Source organism: Brugia malayi, assembly GCF_000002995.4.
Source record: "Brugia malayi strain FR3 genome assembly, contig: Bm_v4_Chr2_contig_001, whole genome shotgun sequence".
Lineage (NCBI taxonomy): Eukaryota > Metazoa > Nematoda > Chromadorea > Rhabditida > Onchocercidae > Brugia > Brugia malayi.
In genome coordinates, this window is record NW_025062476.1 from 1,678,477 (window position 1) to 1,698,457 (window position 19,981).

Consider the following 19,981-nt stretch of genomic DNA (forward strand, 5'->3'; position numbering starts at 1 on the left):
CTTGCAATACTAAGCAATAAGAACAATCCATTATCTGCAGAAATCGAAGGACTTTGGATATCATAAAAACTTGTTATATTATTTCAAGAAGTGTCTATGTTATTCAATTCAATAACAGAATTAAAAGAGTTACAAGTAAAAACTTGGGTATTCCACATAATAGCCTGAAATTAGCTAACTGATTTCTTATTTCTAGCTATTATCAGATTAATTTCTAATCTTCAATTAACTAAGATTATTTAATACACCGTCAAACACTTGACCATTATTTTTAATTAAACTCTTCTCTAAACAATTGACAAATAATTCAAAAAAAAAAAAAAAAGAGAGTGTGAAGAAATTTAAAAAAATTGATGACTATTCTTTAATATAATTCTTCATTTCACTAAATTTGTTGATATTAATTTTCTTTTCAGCAGTATTTGTCAACTGTTTAATGTTTAATTTTAATTGCTTGTCAGAAAAGTTTTGAAATTTCTTATGAAAGTATTAGGACGAAAAAAGAGTCATAAATAATTTTAGCTTTGCAATTTTAATTTGAAACTGAAATTGTGATTGAAATTTAAAATGCACAACCGTGTTAGCTTTTATTCATTCAATCAGTTTATGAACATTAAATAATAGCATAAATTGCTTGTAATTTCTGGAATAATTACTTCTTACTCTAAAAAATTTGAAAGCTTGGAATGAAATATTCTGAGTTTGTTTAAAACAAAATAAAATTTTCAGTCATTTAAATGAAACTTTCTATAAATTTGTTAAATCCTGTTTTTGGTGGCTGCGGATTCATTGAAATTTCTCCATATCGATGATAAAGATACGCCCAGCAGAATGAAATTGTTGCTTCCTAAATTCATGATATTAAAATTTTAATAATTTTAAAGTTTGTAAAGAATGTATTAGGGTCAGTTTAATAGAAATTAAAGATACCAGGTGTTGCAGTATCAGTAAGACTTCAATTTTTATTTTAAAGTTTGATTTGAATTGTCAAAAATTCAACTTTAGAAGTCTGGTGATTTGAATTTATCAAAAATTATTTTACACTTACTCGATTTTGAGTACAAAAATCAGATATATTATCACATAAATCTGGCGCATATTTGAAAATATCTTTTTCAGTATAATTACGACAAATCATACCAGCTACTTCAACCAAACATTTTACAAAAAATAAGCTAAAATAAAAATTAATTTGAAATTTTGGATGAAATTTGAACATGAATAATTCAACAGATCATATGATAATCTGATTACAATGAATTGCTATCAAATTGCTAATCATTTGGATTGTTATTCAGAGAAATTTTAATTTAATACAACAATTTTATTTTATACCATAAGTTAAAATTAAAAGCTAAGAAACAACAGATTATTTTCAAGATAACAGTTGTTTAATTCTTTAAAAAAAAAAAAAAAAAAAAAAAATATGCAAATTAATTTTACAATGATCATTTGAAGATCTATTTAGATTAAGCATTTATCAACGATGAAATTTTTATGAAATCAAAAAAGTTATATTTGAAATCTGAGACAAACTCATTTTATTTAATAAAATGAGAAATACTTGTTACCATTTGAAATATTTTGAACTCATCTATCTCATTTTTTTGCTCAATTAAAATTATTTGATAAATTTTATTTGTATTTATAATTTAACTAACTTTGATACTAATAACTTACTCACAAAGGCCATCAATTTGTGGCCACATCGATGTATAAGCATCACATGCAGCAACGGATGATTTACAACTTTCATCATTTTGTCGTTCACGAATTAAATATGCCTGTAGATATTAACAAATTATTATATTTAAATTGCAATATTAAATTTGAAATTTATTGAAATTCAATTTTTTTTTCTTTAAACTTTTAAAATACATTCATTTTAGTGTATTCTAATGAATAAAAAATTACTAAATAAAAAAAAAATTTTTAAAAAGAATTTCATTTTTTTTTTTTTGTTTCTTATCGATTAGATTTCCATTGTAATGGTTAAAGATTATTAGTAATTAGTGAAATTTTGTAATTAGTAAAAAAAAAAAAAAGTTTTTTTGTTTATAAAAAATAATTTTGTTAAATATTAAAATGCATATAGTTTTCATGGTGAAATATAAATGCTAAAACCATTTGACTAGCTGAATTATATGCCATTTCTTCGGCAGATGGATGATCATCAATTCGATTTGCTATATCCAACCATTCATCTAATTAAAATAGAATAAATATTTCCATCTAATTATAAACTAATAAAATTATTAAATACGGCAAGCATTTAGGATTGAAAAAATTAAAATTAATTAATGAACAAAAAAGCATTCATAAAGAGATTTTTGTTTTTGAATTTTTTTTTTTTTTTTTTTTTTCTAGAAAAATTTTTACACTGAAACTTTTTAATTGCTATTTAGATACAAGAAAATATAATCTATTTTTGAAAAAATTAGATTGTTATTTTAGAAATTGTAAAGTAATTGAAATTGAAATTTTTTAGTTTCAAAAGAAATTTAATAATTTGCAAGTTAAAGGAAACAAAAAAGAGAGAACCAAATATTAGAATAATAATAGTAATGAGAATATATTTTTTGAAAATAAAAAGTTTTTTTTTAGAAACTCATTAATTTAACTTTATTAAAAAAAATGCATATAATTACAATATATAATTATATATAATTAATTTTTTTTTTAATTACAATTTTTTTTTTGTATATAATTACAATTTCATTGCCTAAAATTCACTGTGTACTCAAATGATAACATAATTAAAGCGAGATTCTCGAGAAAATTTATGCAAACTTAAGAAAGTATTACTTGTTACTTTGTATGAATCAACTCATACAATATTATTTTGACAATTTTGATCTTTATGTTATGAAAATTTCACTTATTACCTGGTATATATTATCATTATTATCATCAGAAAATATTTATTAACCAATCTTATTTATTTCTATTATTTGTTGAATTTGAAATTTTTTTTTTTTTTACTTTTTTCTTAAATATAAAATTTACCTCTAATTGGAAATAATCCATCCTCTCCGGTATTATTTAAAATATCCGGTTGTTGATGAACAAGAAACATTGATCCTTGTGCTGATCTTGCCTGATCCATTTTGAGCGCACTTTTTATACCCATTTTGAGTGCATTTCTCATTTCCAAATTTGTTGTTGTATTTTTCTCGCCTTGAAAAACTTTTCAAAATGATTATAACAAATTCTCGAGGAAAATCTCGATGTTATTGACAATTCTCATATTTTGATTTTACTTTAATTTTGCTACTAATTTTTTCTTCCATACCTTTTCTAAATACACATTTTCGTTTCATTGAATCAGATTTTTTCTTTGAAATTGCCGTTACTGATTTTTTCATCCATTTGCATTTTGATCGTTTCATCGATTTACAATTAATTAATTCTATTAATATTGCACTAACTAAGACTGAAAAATTTGTTTAAAAATGAACAGAAATGATCAATTTATTAGTTAAATTTAATTTAAATAAAAATATACAATAAAGAACAAAAAAAAAAAAGAAAAATTGAAGTATTTAAAAATAATTTAAAATCATTTTGCTATCAAATTATTGTTCACTTACCAATAAAATAAATTTTTAGCACATGCATTAATGAAACAGAATTAAGAAATTAAAAAAGTATTTTGTTAGATACAACCGAATCAATTCCGTTTAATTAAACAATAATTAGAAATTTCAAACTTATATAAATTTTAATCAATATAACTTTTTCTTTTTACAATCAATTTTATGCTAATTTTTTTTTTCAGATTTTCTAAACAGCGCTTTTTAACTATTTGAGATTTTAAAATTGAAAAAAAAAATGAAACAGTTCTGAAATACAATTAAAGGTATATTTCAGTACAATGCACTTATCAACGAGTGAATCCAGGTACAAAAGTCTTCGAAGAGTAAATTTTTCAGCTATGATCAAATTATCAATTTAAAATTTGGTTTAAATTAAATTATTGATAACTTAAGATATATGATGTCTACAATTATAGTTGAAATTTTATTTAGAAAATGGTACTAATTAATCGGAATTAATAAAATTTGAGAAATTACAATTTTTGCTAATTTTACATTAGCTATTATCACCAATTTCAATTATAAATTATATTATAGTATAGTACAAAATCAATTTTATGCTAATTTTCAATGCTATCAATTTTTTTCTTCAATTAAACAGCGTTTGTTTATACTTTGAAAGAATTTACTTTTGTTATGTTAATGATATTAATAATATAATTAATCAAATAACTATTAAAATAACTTTAATTGCTATTATCATAGCAAAAAAAAAAAATGAAAATATATTTTTAATTTCAAATTGTGCTATCAATTATTTACAATAATTGATACTATTTTATCTCTCATTCACCGATATTTTGTGCTAATTTTAATTAAAATACATTTGATCTATGATCGATTACTTCCCTTTTATCATTATCAATCATTTCTAAACCGTTTATATCTCAATTTTTTATCTCTTCCTGAGCAACTGATAATATCATATTACTTTACTGATAATAATATTGTAGTCATTAACAAGAAGTGTTGATATCTTATATGCAAAGTTTAGAAAAGCTGAGGTCAGAGTTCACTGTCAATTATGAAAATATAAATTATTAATATTATAATTAAGTATCTTTCATTTACTTGAATTCCTTGTCATCAATCAAATATATCGATGTGTTTTAATTAAAATTTTCATTTTAATTGAAATTGTTTATTTTAATTTCTTATCACTGCTAATCGGTCTATGAATCAAAGATAGCAAAAAAGCAGCGATTTAAATTAAAAATGAATAAATTAAAATTTCAATATGTGTAAACTTTGCCTCTCAAATAACAATCAGTAATCAAAGGTACGAGAAATCATTGGTAGTAAAATTGTTTATTAGCAAAATTTTGTTATCAATTAGTTATTCATTTAACATTTGCTCTTTTCCATTAGATCAGTGTTTCAATTTCTATTTTTTTTTTTTTCTTCTGTTGTCAATGTGATAAGTAAATGATAAATGATATGGCTTTAGAAGAATGATAATGATGATGAATGTTGTGTTGTTGTATTTGCTAATTCTTTTGCATCAAAAGCAAAAATTGCATATATCAATGCTTGCGAGAATATTACGGCGTAAACAAACAAAAATTGATACATATGTGTAATTGCCTGAAAATGTTTTTTTTTTTCACAATTATTTCACTTTGCTTTTTTTTTCTTTTTTTAAAGGTCAAAGTTGAAAGTTAAACAAAAATTGTGCGTATAAAAGTTAAAATTTGATACAATGTGTTGATGTAACTACACGTCAAACACGTCAATTTATATGTCACATCCTGAATATGTGTTACCCCACGTCAAATATGCATAATTCATGTGTAATATGCTAAATATGTACTACCTCAGATCAAACACGTATAAATCATATGTAATATGCTAGATATGTATTAGTTCACGTCAAATACGTATAACTCATACGCCACATGCTAAATATTACCTCACGTCAAACACTTACAATTTATATGTCATATGCTAAATATGTATTACTTCACGTTAAACACGTACAACTTACATGTCATATGCTAGATATGCATTACTTCACGTCAAACACGTACAACTTACATGTCATATGCTAGATATGCATTACTTCACGTCAAACACGTGCAATTTATATGTCATATGCTAGATATATCTATCTAAATGATCAATTCTTGAGTATATTATAATCAATTTATAACTGTGATTTCTAAAATATTAATAAATTAATAAAGATTACCTAACAGCTTATGCGATCATTAGTAATAGCTAATATTCAGTGAATAAATTTAGCTTTACAATAAATTTAAAAAATTTCAAACTAACAATGTCTTTTCCAGCATTATTCACATAAAGTTGTAATATAGCAAAACCAATGAAACCATAGAGGCCAGCAAGTAAAAGATATGGTAGTGATAAGTCAATAATTGTACCCAATGATAAATGCAAAATGAATCCACCACCAATTGTTAAGCATAAAAGTTTTGCATGATCTTTGCCAATTATTGATGAACCAAAATGTGGAATTAAACCGATAGATATTGGTGTTAATGCTGCAATTGGTGGTATACCGATCAGATCTTTGTCCGAGAAGATAAATCCTGTTAATAATCCCTGAAATGATAAGGAATACAATGATAAGAATAAACAATACTGATAATGCAATAATTAAAAAAAGAAAAAAACATCCCGATAAGTTTTTTTTTTTTTTTTTGCTTCTTAACTTTTTACCTATTTCATTTTACATCTACAAAGTTAACTATCTTTGTACTAAACATAGAGTTAAATGCAAATTTATTAATAAATGATTTGATTAAAAATTTCATTTTTAAATTAATTAAAAAAAAAAAAATACCTCAAAAGTGGCAAATAGAAATAGCATATGTCGTCGAAATAGATCATCATCATCATTCATTGATTTCATTTCCAGTGGCAAATGTAGAAAGTAATAGGCGGAAAGCGGAACGATAAAATATGCTAACAATGCGGCATCCGTACCGCTTAGGAAAAATTCGAGTAACGGAGTGAAAAGTATGCCACCAAGAAATGCGCCAAAATTTAATCCTAATAACATTACAGCCATCCAGGAGAAAGCTTTCATAAGTGTCGCAGTGTCAAAGTCAGATAATGTTGACTGTGTGTCCTGTATTTTTACTATCATCTCATCACGTCGTTTCAATAATTCACGATGAAAAACATTGAACTGCTCATATGTTCGTGCCTAAATTAAATTAATTAAAATTTTAATTAAGAATTAAGTCAATTTTAAAAATTTGAAGTTAAATAAAAAAATTGCTATTTAATATAGAATGAGCTAAGTGTAATAAAAGGATGAAAATTATTCTATTATTTAATTTATATTTGATCTAAATTCTTTTTTTTTTTTTTTTTGGTGACAATTTTCTTTTAATTTTTTTTATTTTTCTTTTCCTCTTTGTTTGTTTGTTTATTTATTTGTTTCTTTTCTTTTCAAAAATAAGAAACTTTATATCGTACCTTGCTAGTTGAATTAGCAAATGTAGCAGCATGTTTCACCAATTTACTAAAACCATTTTCAAATTCACTCTTATATTGACCAGCTAATTCAATCACACTGACCACTGGATTTGATGTCATCGAGTTAAATTCTCAAATTAAATTGAAAAAATTTTTAAAAAAAGAAAGAGGAAAGAGAACCAATTATTCGAGTTTACAAGTGATGAAAATGATAATTTGTTAAGAAATTTGCCATTTTGTAGTAAAAGAAAAATTCATTGAAATTTATTAAATTATGCAAATTTCACAAAAAAATTATATCATATTATTGCCGCCCATTTTATTTTATTTATTTAAATGCTAAAAATTTTTCATCATAACATTATCTCACTTCCGGTTTTTTTTTTTTTTTCGTGTTTCCGGGAATTTTCGGCAAGTATATCAATTTTGCCGAAATGATGAAAAATTTTGCATAAAAGTTAGATAAAAATTTTATTCAAAAAGATTGAAACAAATAATTAATGACCAGGAAGGAATTCATCAATGTTTAAATGAATTGAATAAATGAAATTAATCGAAATAATTTGATAGTTTTTTGAAATGATTATTAATTTTGATAAATTATTAATATTATTTCAGAAATTAATAGCTCATCTGTTTCAAAAAAACAAAGTAAACATTTTATTGAATACTACGATAAACACAAATGTTCAAAATTAGACAATTTGAAATAATTGCAAATCTTATATTATTTATTTTCAAATTTTAAAATTGTTATGTTCAAATTTACAAATACTGAAATTTTCAAAAAAAAAAAAAAAAAAATAGTAATGAAGAATGATTGGATATAACTTAATTTCCATAATATAAACATTTTTTTGTCTGAATATTTTGAAAAATTTTTCGAAAATTTTAATTTTATTAAGTAAAGTTACTTAATTTTAAATTAAAAAGTTACTTAATAACTTCATGCATTATATAAGTTATTTTTTTTTTCAAAAAACATAAAATTTGAATAATGAAAATAAAATATTTTACTGCCATAAAATGAAAGTAATTTCAAGAACGAAAGCAAACAAAAAAGAAAAAAGAAAAGAAAGAAAGAAAATTTCATTCTTTTTTCGTTTCAATTTTACTAAAATCATATTTATCCATTTAAAATTAACTCTTCTGCCTTCTTTCTCTCTCACTCTCTCTCTCTCTTTTCTCCTAATTTTTGTCCTAAATTTATAAATTAAAAATACAAAATTCGTTTTAAAATGTATAAATCTTTATGAGAAAAAAGAAGGTCGAAGAGTTAATTTTTTTTTTTTAATAAAATTTTTGAAATTTATACTCTTTTCATTTCTTTCATTCTTTTTTTTCTTTCCTTTTTTTTTAATTACACATATTTTTAAATTATTTCTTTCATTAAAATTTTCCTCTTCTCTCTTTCCCACTTCAAAAAATATAAAATTAAATTATTTTCCATATTGTAATTTTTTTTTTCCATTTTTATGGAACTGTTTTTCTTCTTTTACTTTTTTTTTTGCTTTTTTGTGGATCTTATTTTCCGCCCCAATTATTAACTTTTCAATGGATGGTTTAAATTATGAAAATTTATCAATTCATTCTTGTTTTGAATAAAAATTCTTATTGGTATTAATTTTTTTACTGGAATCAATCATATAAATCGTCATTTGGGCGCTTATTTTTTAATATTGATCAGTGTCATTAGCGCCACTGCCACTACTACTACTACTACTATTTTTATTATTACTATAAGAAATATTTTGTAAAATGAAACTTCAACGTATTCTTTTGTGGATAATTTTGCATCATTGTTTAACAATTAATACTACAGAATTAGGTATGGCATTTAATTGAAATATTAAATTTCAATCAAAAAAAAAAAAAAAAAAATGCATTTGTAATTTTTTGATAGTATCAAAAACTTACAACGATAGTTTAAACTATCAGCTTCAAATTATAAAAATATATATATATTTTTTTGTTTTGTTTGTTTTTTATTTACAAATGTTTATTTTTTGACATACAATAAAAAAAATTAGCATAAATAATACTGCTAATATTTTTTTTTTTTTTTTTTTGGAAATAATACTTTCTTTAATTTGTGTTCATTTTTAGAAATGACCAAATTATTTCCAATAATACCACGCACTGGTCAAGTTATCAATCATAGATTTTCAAATTTTTCATCTATTTCATCTCATTATTCTCAACCAAAGGTATATTTACTTTCAATCAAAGGTATATTTACTTTCAACCAAAGGTAATTTACTTTCAATCAAAGGTATATTTACTTTCAATCAAACGTATATTTATTTCTTTCTGAAAATTTAAAAAGAAATTTCTTTAAGTCTTTTTTTTTTTCATTGCATTTTTTTTGCGAAAAAATTTTCTGAAAATTAGAGGAAAAGAAATCTTTTTTAGCAATATTTGAGAATGTATGAATAATTTGTAGGAAAACTTGAAGAAATTAGCAAAAATAGACGAGCGATATGATCAATTAGCACGAATTGCTGGTAATACACAACAATCAAATCCAATGTTTGTAAAATTGATCAGCAAGAATTTATCAAAAGGTCATAGTGTTGATCAGCAAGGTCAAATAAATTATCCACGTCAAGCAAATTGGGCGAATAACGAAGAATGGCAATTAAATAAATCAAATTGGTGGTATTCAAATAATTCCGAATCACAATTAAAGCATAATACAGATGAAACGATGATTGATACAACAAATGAAATTTCAAAATTAAAAAAAATGGAAATAACGGAAGAATCTTGTATTTCTAATAGTAAAAAACAAAAATATCATATTTTCAATGAATACTTACATTTTTGGAATTCATCGTTGGAATCGATTAATTTAATTCAACAACAACAACAACAACAACAACCATTGGATATTTTGCATATTTCAACGATCGATCGAAATTGTTCAACGGATCAAAAATTAACATTTTGTTGCGAAGAAATGATCAAAAATGTGGAAGATTTAACAAATAAGGATACAAATGTATGCAATAATTTGCAACAAACAAAAAAATGTCATAAATTTTGTCTTCAGATTGATCAGGAAAACGGTTATTTCATTAATTCGACGGAATATTCATGTCAGGAAGGTAATACATTAACAATTTCAACATTTGTTGATTGGATTCAAACGATTATTTATGATAAAATAAGTGCAATAATTTTTAGCCAAAATAAAAATGCCAGCAATTTAGAATTTCAATTTTGGGCACAAAAAATGCTTCAAAATTTGAATGTTGCACTTGCATTAAATAAATACAATGGTACTACAATATTCACCGATGAACAATTTAGCAATACGATTCTTTTGAGTCAATGGATTGAATTTTTGAAATTTAATACGACAATAAGTGATCAAGAAATAGCTTGGCAATTACTGAAACAATATCAACAACAATATGATGAGAATATTTCCAATTATTTGATTCGAATTTGCATGACAAATCAAGAGATTGCTGAAATTGAATGTACGGAACAATACTATTATAATGTATGCCGGTTCGATAAACCGGATGAATGCATGGATGATATTTTGAGCGTACAAAAATCAATCATTTGTCGACATTTTATCATAGATGATAAGAAAAATGTAAAAATAACTGAATTATTCTGTGATTTATTAAATGAAACGATCATTTTTCGGGATTATCAACGTAAAGCATCGGAAAGTGCTACCGGTATTATTATTGTACAGTTTACTCGTACAACAATAATTCATTCTATTCCGGTTGCTGCTACTACCATACAATTAAATCAATCTGATAAAAATGAAAATGTAAAAGGAAAGCAAAAAAATTCTCCAAATAATATAAAATTACAAACTGCAGAAAATAAACAAACTAAAAATGCATATGAAAAAATAATTGAAAGACCATTTTTGGAATTTTCAAAAATTGAGAAAATTTTAACAGAAACTAATCATACATTTACAACAATTAATTCTATACCAATGCAAAATATTAATGAAATTGAAAAAACAAATTTAACAGTATCAGAAGACTTATCAGAATTTGATAATAAAATATCAGAAATAGATGGAATTATTATAAAGTCAAATATGACAAATTCAACAGAAATGGAACAAAATTTTGATTATATTTTAAATGGTACAACAACAAATAAAACAAATTTGAATTATATGGAGAAAAGTAATGCAACAGTTAAAATTCAACTTCACACTTTTAATGGTTAGTTAATTTATCTATTCTTTGCTTTTTCTTTTTTTTTTTTTATTTTTTATTTTTTGGAAAATAAAAATTAAATTACTAATTCTTTTTATTTTAAACATTATTATATTATAAATTAACTTTTAGTAAAAGTTAAAATTTGAATCAATGTTTTAAAATAAAATTAATATGTAATATTGAAATTTTGTAAATATTACTAATTGCATTGAAAATATATGTTGATATTTGAGAATATAGATGGTAGTTATGAGAAGTCTCGGAAAATTGCACTCATTTCAATAATTTATAAATTTTAAGAGTAATATTTTTGATTGCATTTTTTTTTTTTTAATAGAAGATTCGAGAAAAATCTCGAGAAAAATTAATTCTTCACTTCAAACTAACAATTTCATTGATATTTATGTAGAAAATTAAGATTTGATAAATTTGAATTAATTATATAAGCATGAAAATTAATATGGCTAACCTTTCGGTTAATGCTTTTAAAATTATAAAATTAATAAATAACTGCAAAAAGCATAACAAATTATCATTGATATATTCAAATTTACAAATCTTAATATCATCTTTATGTAATGTAAAAATATAATATTTTTAAAAATAAAAAAAAAAAAAATATTTTAAAAACATATTTATTAAAAATATATTTTAAAATAATATGTTAACAAAATTTCGGAAATTGTAAATTGTGAACTACATTTCATTTTAATAATAATTTCAGATGTTGAAAGGAAAGCGATAACCACAAATCATAAAATAAATTTTTTAAAACGCAATAAACAACCACTTTGTAAGTTATTCGGTTTTGCAATTGTAACTTAAGTAACTTACTTAAGTAAGTTACTTAAGTAAAAAGAATACAATTAAGACTCAATTATCATTGTATTAAAGAGCGATAAAGTCTTATTTCTTTTTTTTAAACTATAAACTTAGTAAATAAGTAAAAAGTAAAGAAAAAAATACTTTATAGTATAGCAAATGAAATAACTTTTGGTAAAACAATTTTGAATAGAAGAATCTTGAGAGAGAGAGAGAGAGAGAAAGGAATTAAATAGTTTTGAATTTTTAGGAAAACTGATTATTTATTTTTTTTTTTTTATCATTAATTGAATTTTTTTTTGTCATTTATTGTGCATATAGCAAATTTGAAAAGTATTAAGAAGATTAGGGTAATACTAAAGTAGTAATACTAAAGCATAAAAGAAGTATATTCAAAAGTTTCTGATAACAATTGAGGTTAGATAATTTGAAATACAAAACAAAACAAAGTTAATCTACGATATTTTTATTTTAAACATTATTATATTATAAATTAAATGGTAATAAATAAAGGTAATAAAATAAAGATTAGATAATATGGATCACAGAATACTGAGATTTGAAGAAAAAAGATCAACAACAAAGAGATCAGTTAATCTGAAACATGTAAAGGAGATCAAATGATTTAAAATAGAAAATAAAGATTGAGTAATCTGAAATGGAAGAATAGAGAAATATGAAGTAATGAGCGGAGAAATATTACAACTGTAACAATCTCTTAGGTAAATATAATGATTATTAGCAGTTATAGTGATCATTAGCAATTATAGTGATTATTAGTAATTATAGTGATTATTAGCAGCTACAGTGATTATTAGCAATTATAATGATTATTAGCAGTTATAGTGATTATTAACAATTATAGTGATTATTAGCAGTTATAGCGATTATTAACGGTTACAGTGGTTATTAGCAGTTATAGTGATTATTAGCAGTTATAGCGATTATTAACAATTATAGTGATTATTAGCAATTATAGTGATTATTAGCAGTTACAGTGATTATTAACAATTATAGTGATTATTAACAGTTATAGTGATTACCAGCAATTATAGTGATTATCATTTTGTAATTTAAAGAAGTGATTATTACAGGGAAACCATTTCAAATGGATTGCAGCATTGAAAAAGATGAATTCAGTATAACTAATTGCAGTCATTGGGCAGATGCAGGTTACTGTCTTTCCAACAATGCTACACGATTTCTGTGGTGTCGTAAAACATGTCTTTGTACCGGACCACAACAATAAAATTCTCTTCAGCCAAAAATTTTCATTGAATTTAAGCTTATGTAAGAATTTCGGAAATGAAAAACCTGAAAATGTTTGAAAAAAAGTTAATTTATTTCAGCTGCTACAGTTGTCATATTTTTAAATCAATAAATTTATTCAGATGTCTTATAAACATAACAAATTAAAATATTTGTTTGCATTGAGCAAATTGGGCAAAAAAAAAAAGAAACATTACTTGCATGCTACAACATATCGTTTGCTAATGATGCATATATATGAAGTATGCAACCAAAACAAAAATAATGTTTGAATTTCTCACAAATCAATTTTTCATGTCAATTTCTCTTATATTAATATCAATTTATCACAAACAAATTCCAATTTAATTAGCCTGTAGATCAAGTAAACTGTATAAATTACATTTCAAATCAATTTTTTCCATCAGATTCAAATTTACTAAAACTAGATCCAGCTTCATCATCGTTTTTAACTTCATCATCACTTTCCACATTCTCTTCGCTATTTGTAACGGAAGAATCATCAACTGTAAAGCCGTAAAACGAACAACTAATCACATAGTAATATTTGTCTTCTGCCTTACAATTCACATATTTCACAAATGGATATACTCCAGGTTCACGAAATACCAAAGCAGCACTATTCCGCACCGGAGATACCCTTAGCACCTGAAATAAAAACAACATTGGCTGCACTATGTTAATACATGACTTAATTAAACGAAAAAGCCTGAAATTAATATGTAGATACTATCTTACAAGTAGGTCTACCATGTAAGATAGTATCTAACTCTTAATTACGCCATCAGCATGGCACTGCAAATATATTTCACAAATTTCTAATATAATGAAATGAAATATAACAGTAATATTTCCAAAAACAAACCTCTTCCTCCTCATTCTTGGTAATATAGCTTATGAAACCACCATGCTCATCATCCCACTCATTCGGAAATAAAAATAGCTAAAAAAATTCCAAACTTTATTTTACCACTGATCTTTCACTTCTAACCGATGTCTCTTTCCTCTATTAAATCTTCATATATGAGAATCACACCGGAAAAAGTTAAAAAAAAAAAAAAAAAAAAAAAAAAAAAAAAAAAAAACTACATTGAAATCTAAACAACAACCAAGCTGCTCCGTCTCATCAACAACTTCATCGTCGACCATCGTATAACAACTTTTTCCAACTCGATATACTGATGAACAACATTCAATATCTTAAAAATTTTTGATAGAAGGTGAAAAAAACACTTCTAAAATGATTTTAATACATCTCCAATGGAAACTCATACCGTTATAAGATGTAATATTCTCGCACTTATTACCATCAATTTTTTTCTTTTTGATATCTGAAAAACAAAAAGCGATATTAGATCAAATTGAGAAAAGAATGATCTTAGAATGCATATTTATGCTTTATAAAAAAAAAGAAAAAAAATAACAAGCCTGGTTCACTATCGAAATCATTAGCAGAATTCATAGGTAGACCAGTCCATTGGGAAAGAAGTAGTGTCATTGCTTGAGATCGTACTAAACGTAAAAGAGAGAGCAAATTGCTATCTAATGGCAGTGCATATTCTCTTAAACGTTCCAATTTCCTATCAGAAAAAAGCTCTTTTTTTTTGGAAAAAATGAAATCATAAAAATTTTAAAATTTTAAGGAAATTAAATAATAAGAATTTATTATTTCCAATCGCCATTGTAAAAATAAAATACCTTTTATTAAGAGGTCCAATATGTTCGAAACAAGCAGTGTCTAATTCGTGCAAGGCTAATTCAAATTTATTCTCCTAAATATTGCATTATTGAACAGCAATAAGAAACAGTTCAAGAAAATCTATTTAATTTAAAACCTCATCACATCAGTATCATCGCAATTTTTCTCTTTTTTTCCTACATTTTACAATGTCAATTCGGAAATCATGTAGAAAAACTGTGAAGCAATGTGTAAAAATTTCTTTCATTGTTATAAATGTAACATACGTTCAAATCTGGGATGAAAATTACTGCGGAAAATTGGTTTTAGAGACAGAAGTAAATTTTTTTCTAGCAAATACATTTATGCCAAACAGTAAGTAATGCATCTTTCATTTAGAAGACTAATTGTTTAGCATTTCTTGCCAGCTATACTTTTTATTTGAGATTTCTCACGAATTATCATTCAGACAAAACATAAGTGTCAAATGAACTGAATACCTATAAAAAATAACTTCATAGGCTGTCCCATTTACATATACACAGCATAGCGAGTAGTTTATCAGTGGAAAAATACTTACGCGGATAAAATTAAATAAACTGATTTCTGAATTCTCTTCGAAAATCGAGTGAATTTTTGACTGTTGCGAGGGATCAATATATTCCGGATTAATCCATTCCAGCACCTCCTCATACTACAATTGTATTTCTCAGTGATTCGAACATTTAATATTTCGGTTCAAAAAATGCATTACATAGAAATTTATGCACCAAAATAAACCCAGTTCTTATTTTCCTTATTCTTCATCTCTTTTAGCTCCCTTTTTATATATCTGCATTTTATATATCTAGAAAAATTATGTTTGATAACTTATTATCCCATTAAGAAAACTAATGATCCGCAATAAATTTCACATTCTAGGACATTGTGGTGTGAAGAGAATCCTTAGTTAAAAGTAAGTTATCTATGTTAGGCAGTAAGATAATGAAATAATTCAAAATAAATTGGATTTCATCTGAAACCAGTAAGTGATAAAGCATCATAAATGATTTTGTTTGAATTTAAGACCATGAATTTTATCTACGTGAGCTTATTAACTTACAGTAATATTCATGTCTGGTTTCAATTTTCCTTCGGAAACTGACTTTACTTTATCAGAAACGTTACATGCCGTATGATGGAACCAACCGTGTAGCGAAAGACGTCCTTTGTGTGAAAGTACCTAAATTAGTGGATTGAAAAAATTAAGAACATAGAAAAGAGATGGCAAATAAGTAGAACAAGATGAGCAAAGCGATGAAACAGAGTAAACTAAAATAAAGAAAAATGAAGCATGGAAGAAGCGAATACAATAAATATGAAAACCAAAATAAAAAAAATCCCATTCAAATGTATATAGCAAAAATATGTCAAAGAAATACCTCAGTAACCATATGCCATGAACGCTGTGATACTTCAAACATCACAAGCATATTTTCTGTTGGATTCGTAATTTGGGCAACCGATATGGGATTGTCATTATCTAAATATAATAAACACATTTAACGATGCTAGACATTTGATTTAAAACGTGATACATACCTGACAGGAGATAATTTAATATTAACCTCAAGCTGCTATGTCAAATGTCTCCGTCCAAGACCAAATTATTCTGATGCATAAAACTTTTAATAAGTAGGAGTGTATAAATTTTATAAGCGATACTTGATTTTCCTTTTTTCTTGCAAACTTTTGCATGACAATGCAAAGCAGCAATGCATGTGTGTGAATAAAGCTAATGGTAGATAAAGGATTAGCAAAATTTAAAAGTTAATAAAACACAGGAAGCACTGACTGACCGAATAATCTATAATCACAATTTAAGGACATGAAATTACAGCTTTTAACAACAACATAATTTTACCATCACAATCATACAGTAATAGCTGTCCACCATCAGTTTCCTTCCAATCCGATGTTAAATAAAGTGTAAAAGCGAATTTTCGTCCTTCACACTGATCATCATGTGGTAAGAGTAAGTCGGTATAAGCATAATTACTACTAGTTATTGCCACTTCATTATTTAGATCAACACCGGACACATTACGTAACCAATTTAGAACATCGGTTTTAAATAAATCCCTAAAAAAGTAATGATACTAAAATTGGAATTCAATAATGAGTGCCAATAATTTTAAAATGTTTTGGAAAACTAGATTTCCCACAAATAATGAATCAAAAAACAAATTAAATGACATGCATGGTTTTCAAGAAAACATTCACTTAAAATGATACTTATCATAAAATCATGCCACAGTAATAACTGGTTGCACATTGATATTTCTATAAATTTATAAAGAAAGTTCAACATTTCTCCAAGTACATTACAAAACTTTCTTTTTTCCGTACGAATTTTGGGCTATCACGCTCAGTAGGCAACATTTCGTCCATTTTTTTTTTAAAATTTGATGTTAGAAGTAAAAAAAAATTCCTTGCCTGAATTTCGTCAATGCTGGAAATTTATTAGCATCAAAGTTCGATAAATCAGCTGTTTGGTTCAATGAATAAAGGTCATTCTCCTTACGATCATACTGCACAGTTCCCAGTTCTGATCGAAGATCGGTTATGAACTCCTTGCTGGTAAGAAAATCAGGAAGATAAAAATGCGGAAAAGGTTTCGAAAAGCTGCTATCACCTGCAAAAAAAGGAAGATTTCATTTCGCGCAGTGAAATAAGGAATTAAAGATTATATTCAGAAAACAACTCAACGTTCAGTGTTTGAATTTTCCAAAAATAAAAACAAATATTTTAAGAATGCGGAAGTAATTTCAAGAGAAATTCCTTAGCCAACATTTTTTTCAAATAAAGTTTGAGATATGGCAAGGAATGAACAGCAGGAAGTGAAAAAACATATCAACGTGAGTGAGTCGCATATTAAGTTCCAATATTATAGTTTATAATAACAGCAATCGTTGTTACAAAATCCTGTATCTAAAATTTCTGTATGCCTTTGGAAAAAAGAGATCCTAAAATCTTGCACATCCCAACAGAAATGTTCGAAATTTAGATCTGCAAATGTTGTAAGCCCAACCTCATCATTCTTTTTCTGGTACAAGATAGTATTTTCCTAACATAAAATTTATTCAATTTTAAAAGCCATATAATAAGCGGAAACGGAGCGAGAAAACGAACCGGATAGGGTCTTCCGAAATTCCGTAGTATATTCGTCGGTTAAATAAATCGAATTGATCATATCACACCACCCATTGATCCAAGTTTAAACCTCAATATTCAGACATTTTCCTTTTTTTTTTTCGAAAATTTAAGACCCATAAAAGTAGCGTCGACTGGCCGCATTAAATCTAAATTAGGATGCGAAGTGCTTTTGCCGTAGTGTTTTTGTTTTTGTTGAGGGAGTGTGTGTGATTTTGAGGAAACAACAAAGATTGCTAAGATGCGGAAATATTGTGGCCAGGAGGTGGAAGGAAAGAAGAACAAGATTGTTTAGTGGAGAAATGGAGATTGAAATAAAAGAGTATAGATGTAGGGATGTGTGGAGAAATTGCTTGAGAGCTTTTACGTGGAGAAAAGAAAACATAATATGAGGAGACGACAGGGATGGAGATAATTAGGGATTGTAAAGCGGTAAATTATTGAGAATGTGAGAAAGAGAATGTAAGATTAGGATGGTTAGTGGTTGGGTGGAGTGAAATCCATCCTATATATAAATTTATTTTTCTTGTTTTTTCAATTTAATGGACGTGGAAGTTTATTATTTGTGAGGAAGGAAATGGAAGAGAAATGTTTATATTACGACTACTGTCACAGTATAAATTTTATTAAGTTGAATTTTTTGAATGAAATTAAAAATAGCTTTGAAAGAAAGAATTATATTTGTGTTGCAAATTTCTCATAATGATAAGGTTTGATTATTTTATCTATTTTGATCCATTTTCTTGATTTTATTATCTTACCAATATTTTTGCACTTTTTGGTTTGTTATAGTTTTAAATAATAATTAGGATAATTTATTTGATCAGAAAATATTTCCATTATTTATTTCCATTGTTCTATGTATTCTTGTTGTTTTTTTTGTGAAAAAAAAAAAAAAAAAAAAAAAAACATAATTAAAGCGCTAATTTTTTAAAATTACATCATAAAAAATTACTAATTACTTTATTTTCAATATTTTGTAAAATTTGCTACCAACTCATTAGTTGCTTTTTTATATAATTTTTTGTATATTATGAATTGATAGATAAGTGAGCTAGGGAAAGAGATAACTTTTATAATTTAAAATTTGCTTGAAATACCTACTGGTATTCCGTTGTCTTTTTTTTTTTTTTTTCATTTTATTAACTTCATTTTATTAATGAATTCCTGTGATACGTTTGAAACACGTACGTACATACCCGTACACGTATTTATCGATGCTCACATACACATGCACATACTGTGAATAAATTCTCAGATTCTACACTCTTTTCTTTTCTATTTAATATAAATTTAGTGTCACATATTACCGAATATTCGAGATATTTTTTTGTGATAATTTGGGTATGAAGCATATAAAACGATGTTCTGTTACTTAATGATAAATAAATAATACATAGTTTTGTGTTGATAATGAAATTGACGATTATAAGATGGTCCCGTAAATTTTTCTTATCATTCATCAAATATTTGTCCAATGTTTCGAGAGAAAGAAAAAGGTATGGAGAAGGGATAAGATGAGGGACATTCATTCGATGGGTTTCTAATAAAAGTAAAATTTTATTTTGTTTTTTATGCATCAAGTTAACTTATTTAATAGCATGACTGTTGACGTAGACGCGGGACTGTGACCTTTTCACATACTAGATGTCAATTTTTTTTTTTTCTTCTGATTAATGTGAAAAGGGAAATTTCGAAGGGAAATCTGTTTGATTTCAAAAATGATAATATGGAAGGTTCTTTTTTAGTCAAAAAAAAACTCCCTGAATTTAATAAAT

At 25.3% G+C, this 19,981-nt stretch overlaps 4 protein-coding genes across 4 annotated transcripts; 1 reads left to right on the forward strand and 3 right to left on the reverse strand.

Annotated features, from left to right (window-relative positions):
- Nucleotides 1-733: 733 nt before the first annotated feature.
- On the reverse strand, nucleotides 734-3,618 carry Bm8851 (Uncharacterized protein; the record flags this gene model as incomplete). Its single annotated transcript, XM_043078103.1, has 7 exons — nucleotides 734-847; nucleotides 1,049-1,175; nucleotides 1,681-1,784; nucleotides 2,125-2,204; nucleotides 3,007-3,177; nucleotides 3,293-3,433; nucleotides 3,591-3,618. 7 exons carry the CDS (start codon nucleotides 3,616-3,618, stop codon nucleotides 734-736), a joined length of 765 nt encoding a protein of 254 aa, XP_042934037.1.
- A 1,421-nt stretch (nucleotides 3,619-5,039) lies between these two features.
- On the reverse strand, nucleotides 5,040-7,160 carry Bm6160 (Uncharacterized protein; the record flags this gene model as incomplete). Its single annotated transcript, XM_043078104.1, has 4 exons — nucleotides 5,040-5,180; nucleotides 5,871-6,158; nucleotides 6,400-6,765; nucleotides 7,041-7,160. 4 exons carry the CDS (start codon nucleotides 7,158-7,160, stop codon nucleotides 5,040-5,042), a joined length of 915 nt encoding a protein of 304 aa, XP_042934038.1.
- A 1,988-nt stretch (nucleotides 7,161-9,148) lies between these two features.
- Nucleotides 9,149-13,313, forward strand: Bm8850 (Uncharacterized protein; the record flags this gene model as incomplete). The annotated part of the gene is made up of 3 exons (XM_043078105.1): nucleotides 9,149-9,247; nucleotides 9,484-11,245; nucleotides 13,159-13,313. 3 exons carry the CDS (start codon nucleotides 9,149-9,151, stop codon nucleotides 13,311-13,313), a joined length of 2,016 nt encoding a protein of 671 aa, XP_042934039.1.
- Nucleotides 13,314-13,723: 410 nt separating this feature from the next.
- On the reverse strand, nucleotides 13,724-18,243 carry Bm2272 (Uncharacterized protein; the record flags this gene model as incomplete). The annotated part of the gene is made up of 12 exons (XM_043078106.1): nucleotides 13,724-13,981; nucleotides 14,199-14,276; nucleotides 14,423-14,532; nucleotides 14,608-14,664; nucleotides 14,762-14,913; nucleotides 15,032-15,105; nucleotides 15,592-15,705; nucleotides 16,114-16,233; nucleotides 16,433-16,533; nucleotides 16,915-17,132; nucleotides 17,487-17,685; nucleotides 18,183-18,243. 12 exons carry the CDS (start codon nucleotides 18,241-18,243, stop codon nucleotides 13,724-13,726), a joined length of 1,542 nt encoding a protein of 513 aa, XP_042934040.1.
- Nucleotides 18,244-19,981: the final 1,738 nt, after the last annotated feature.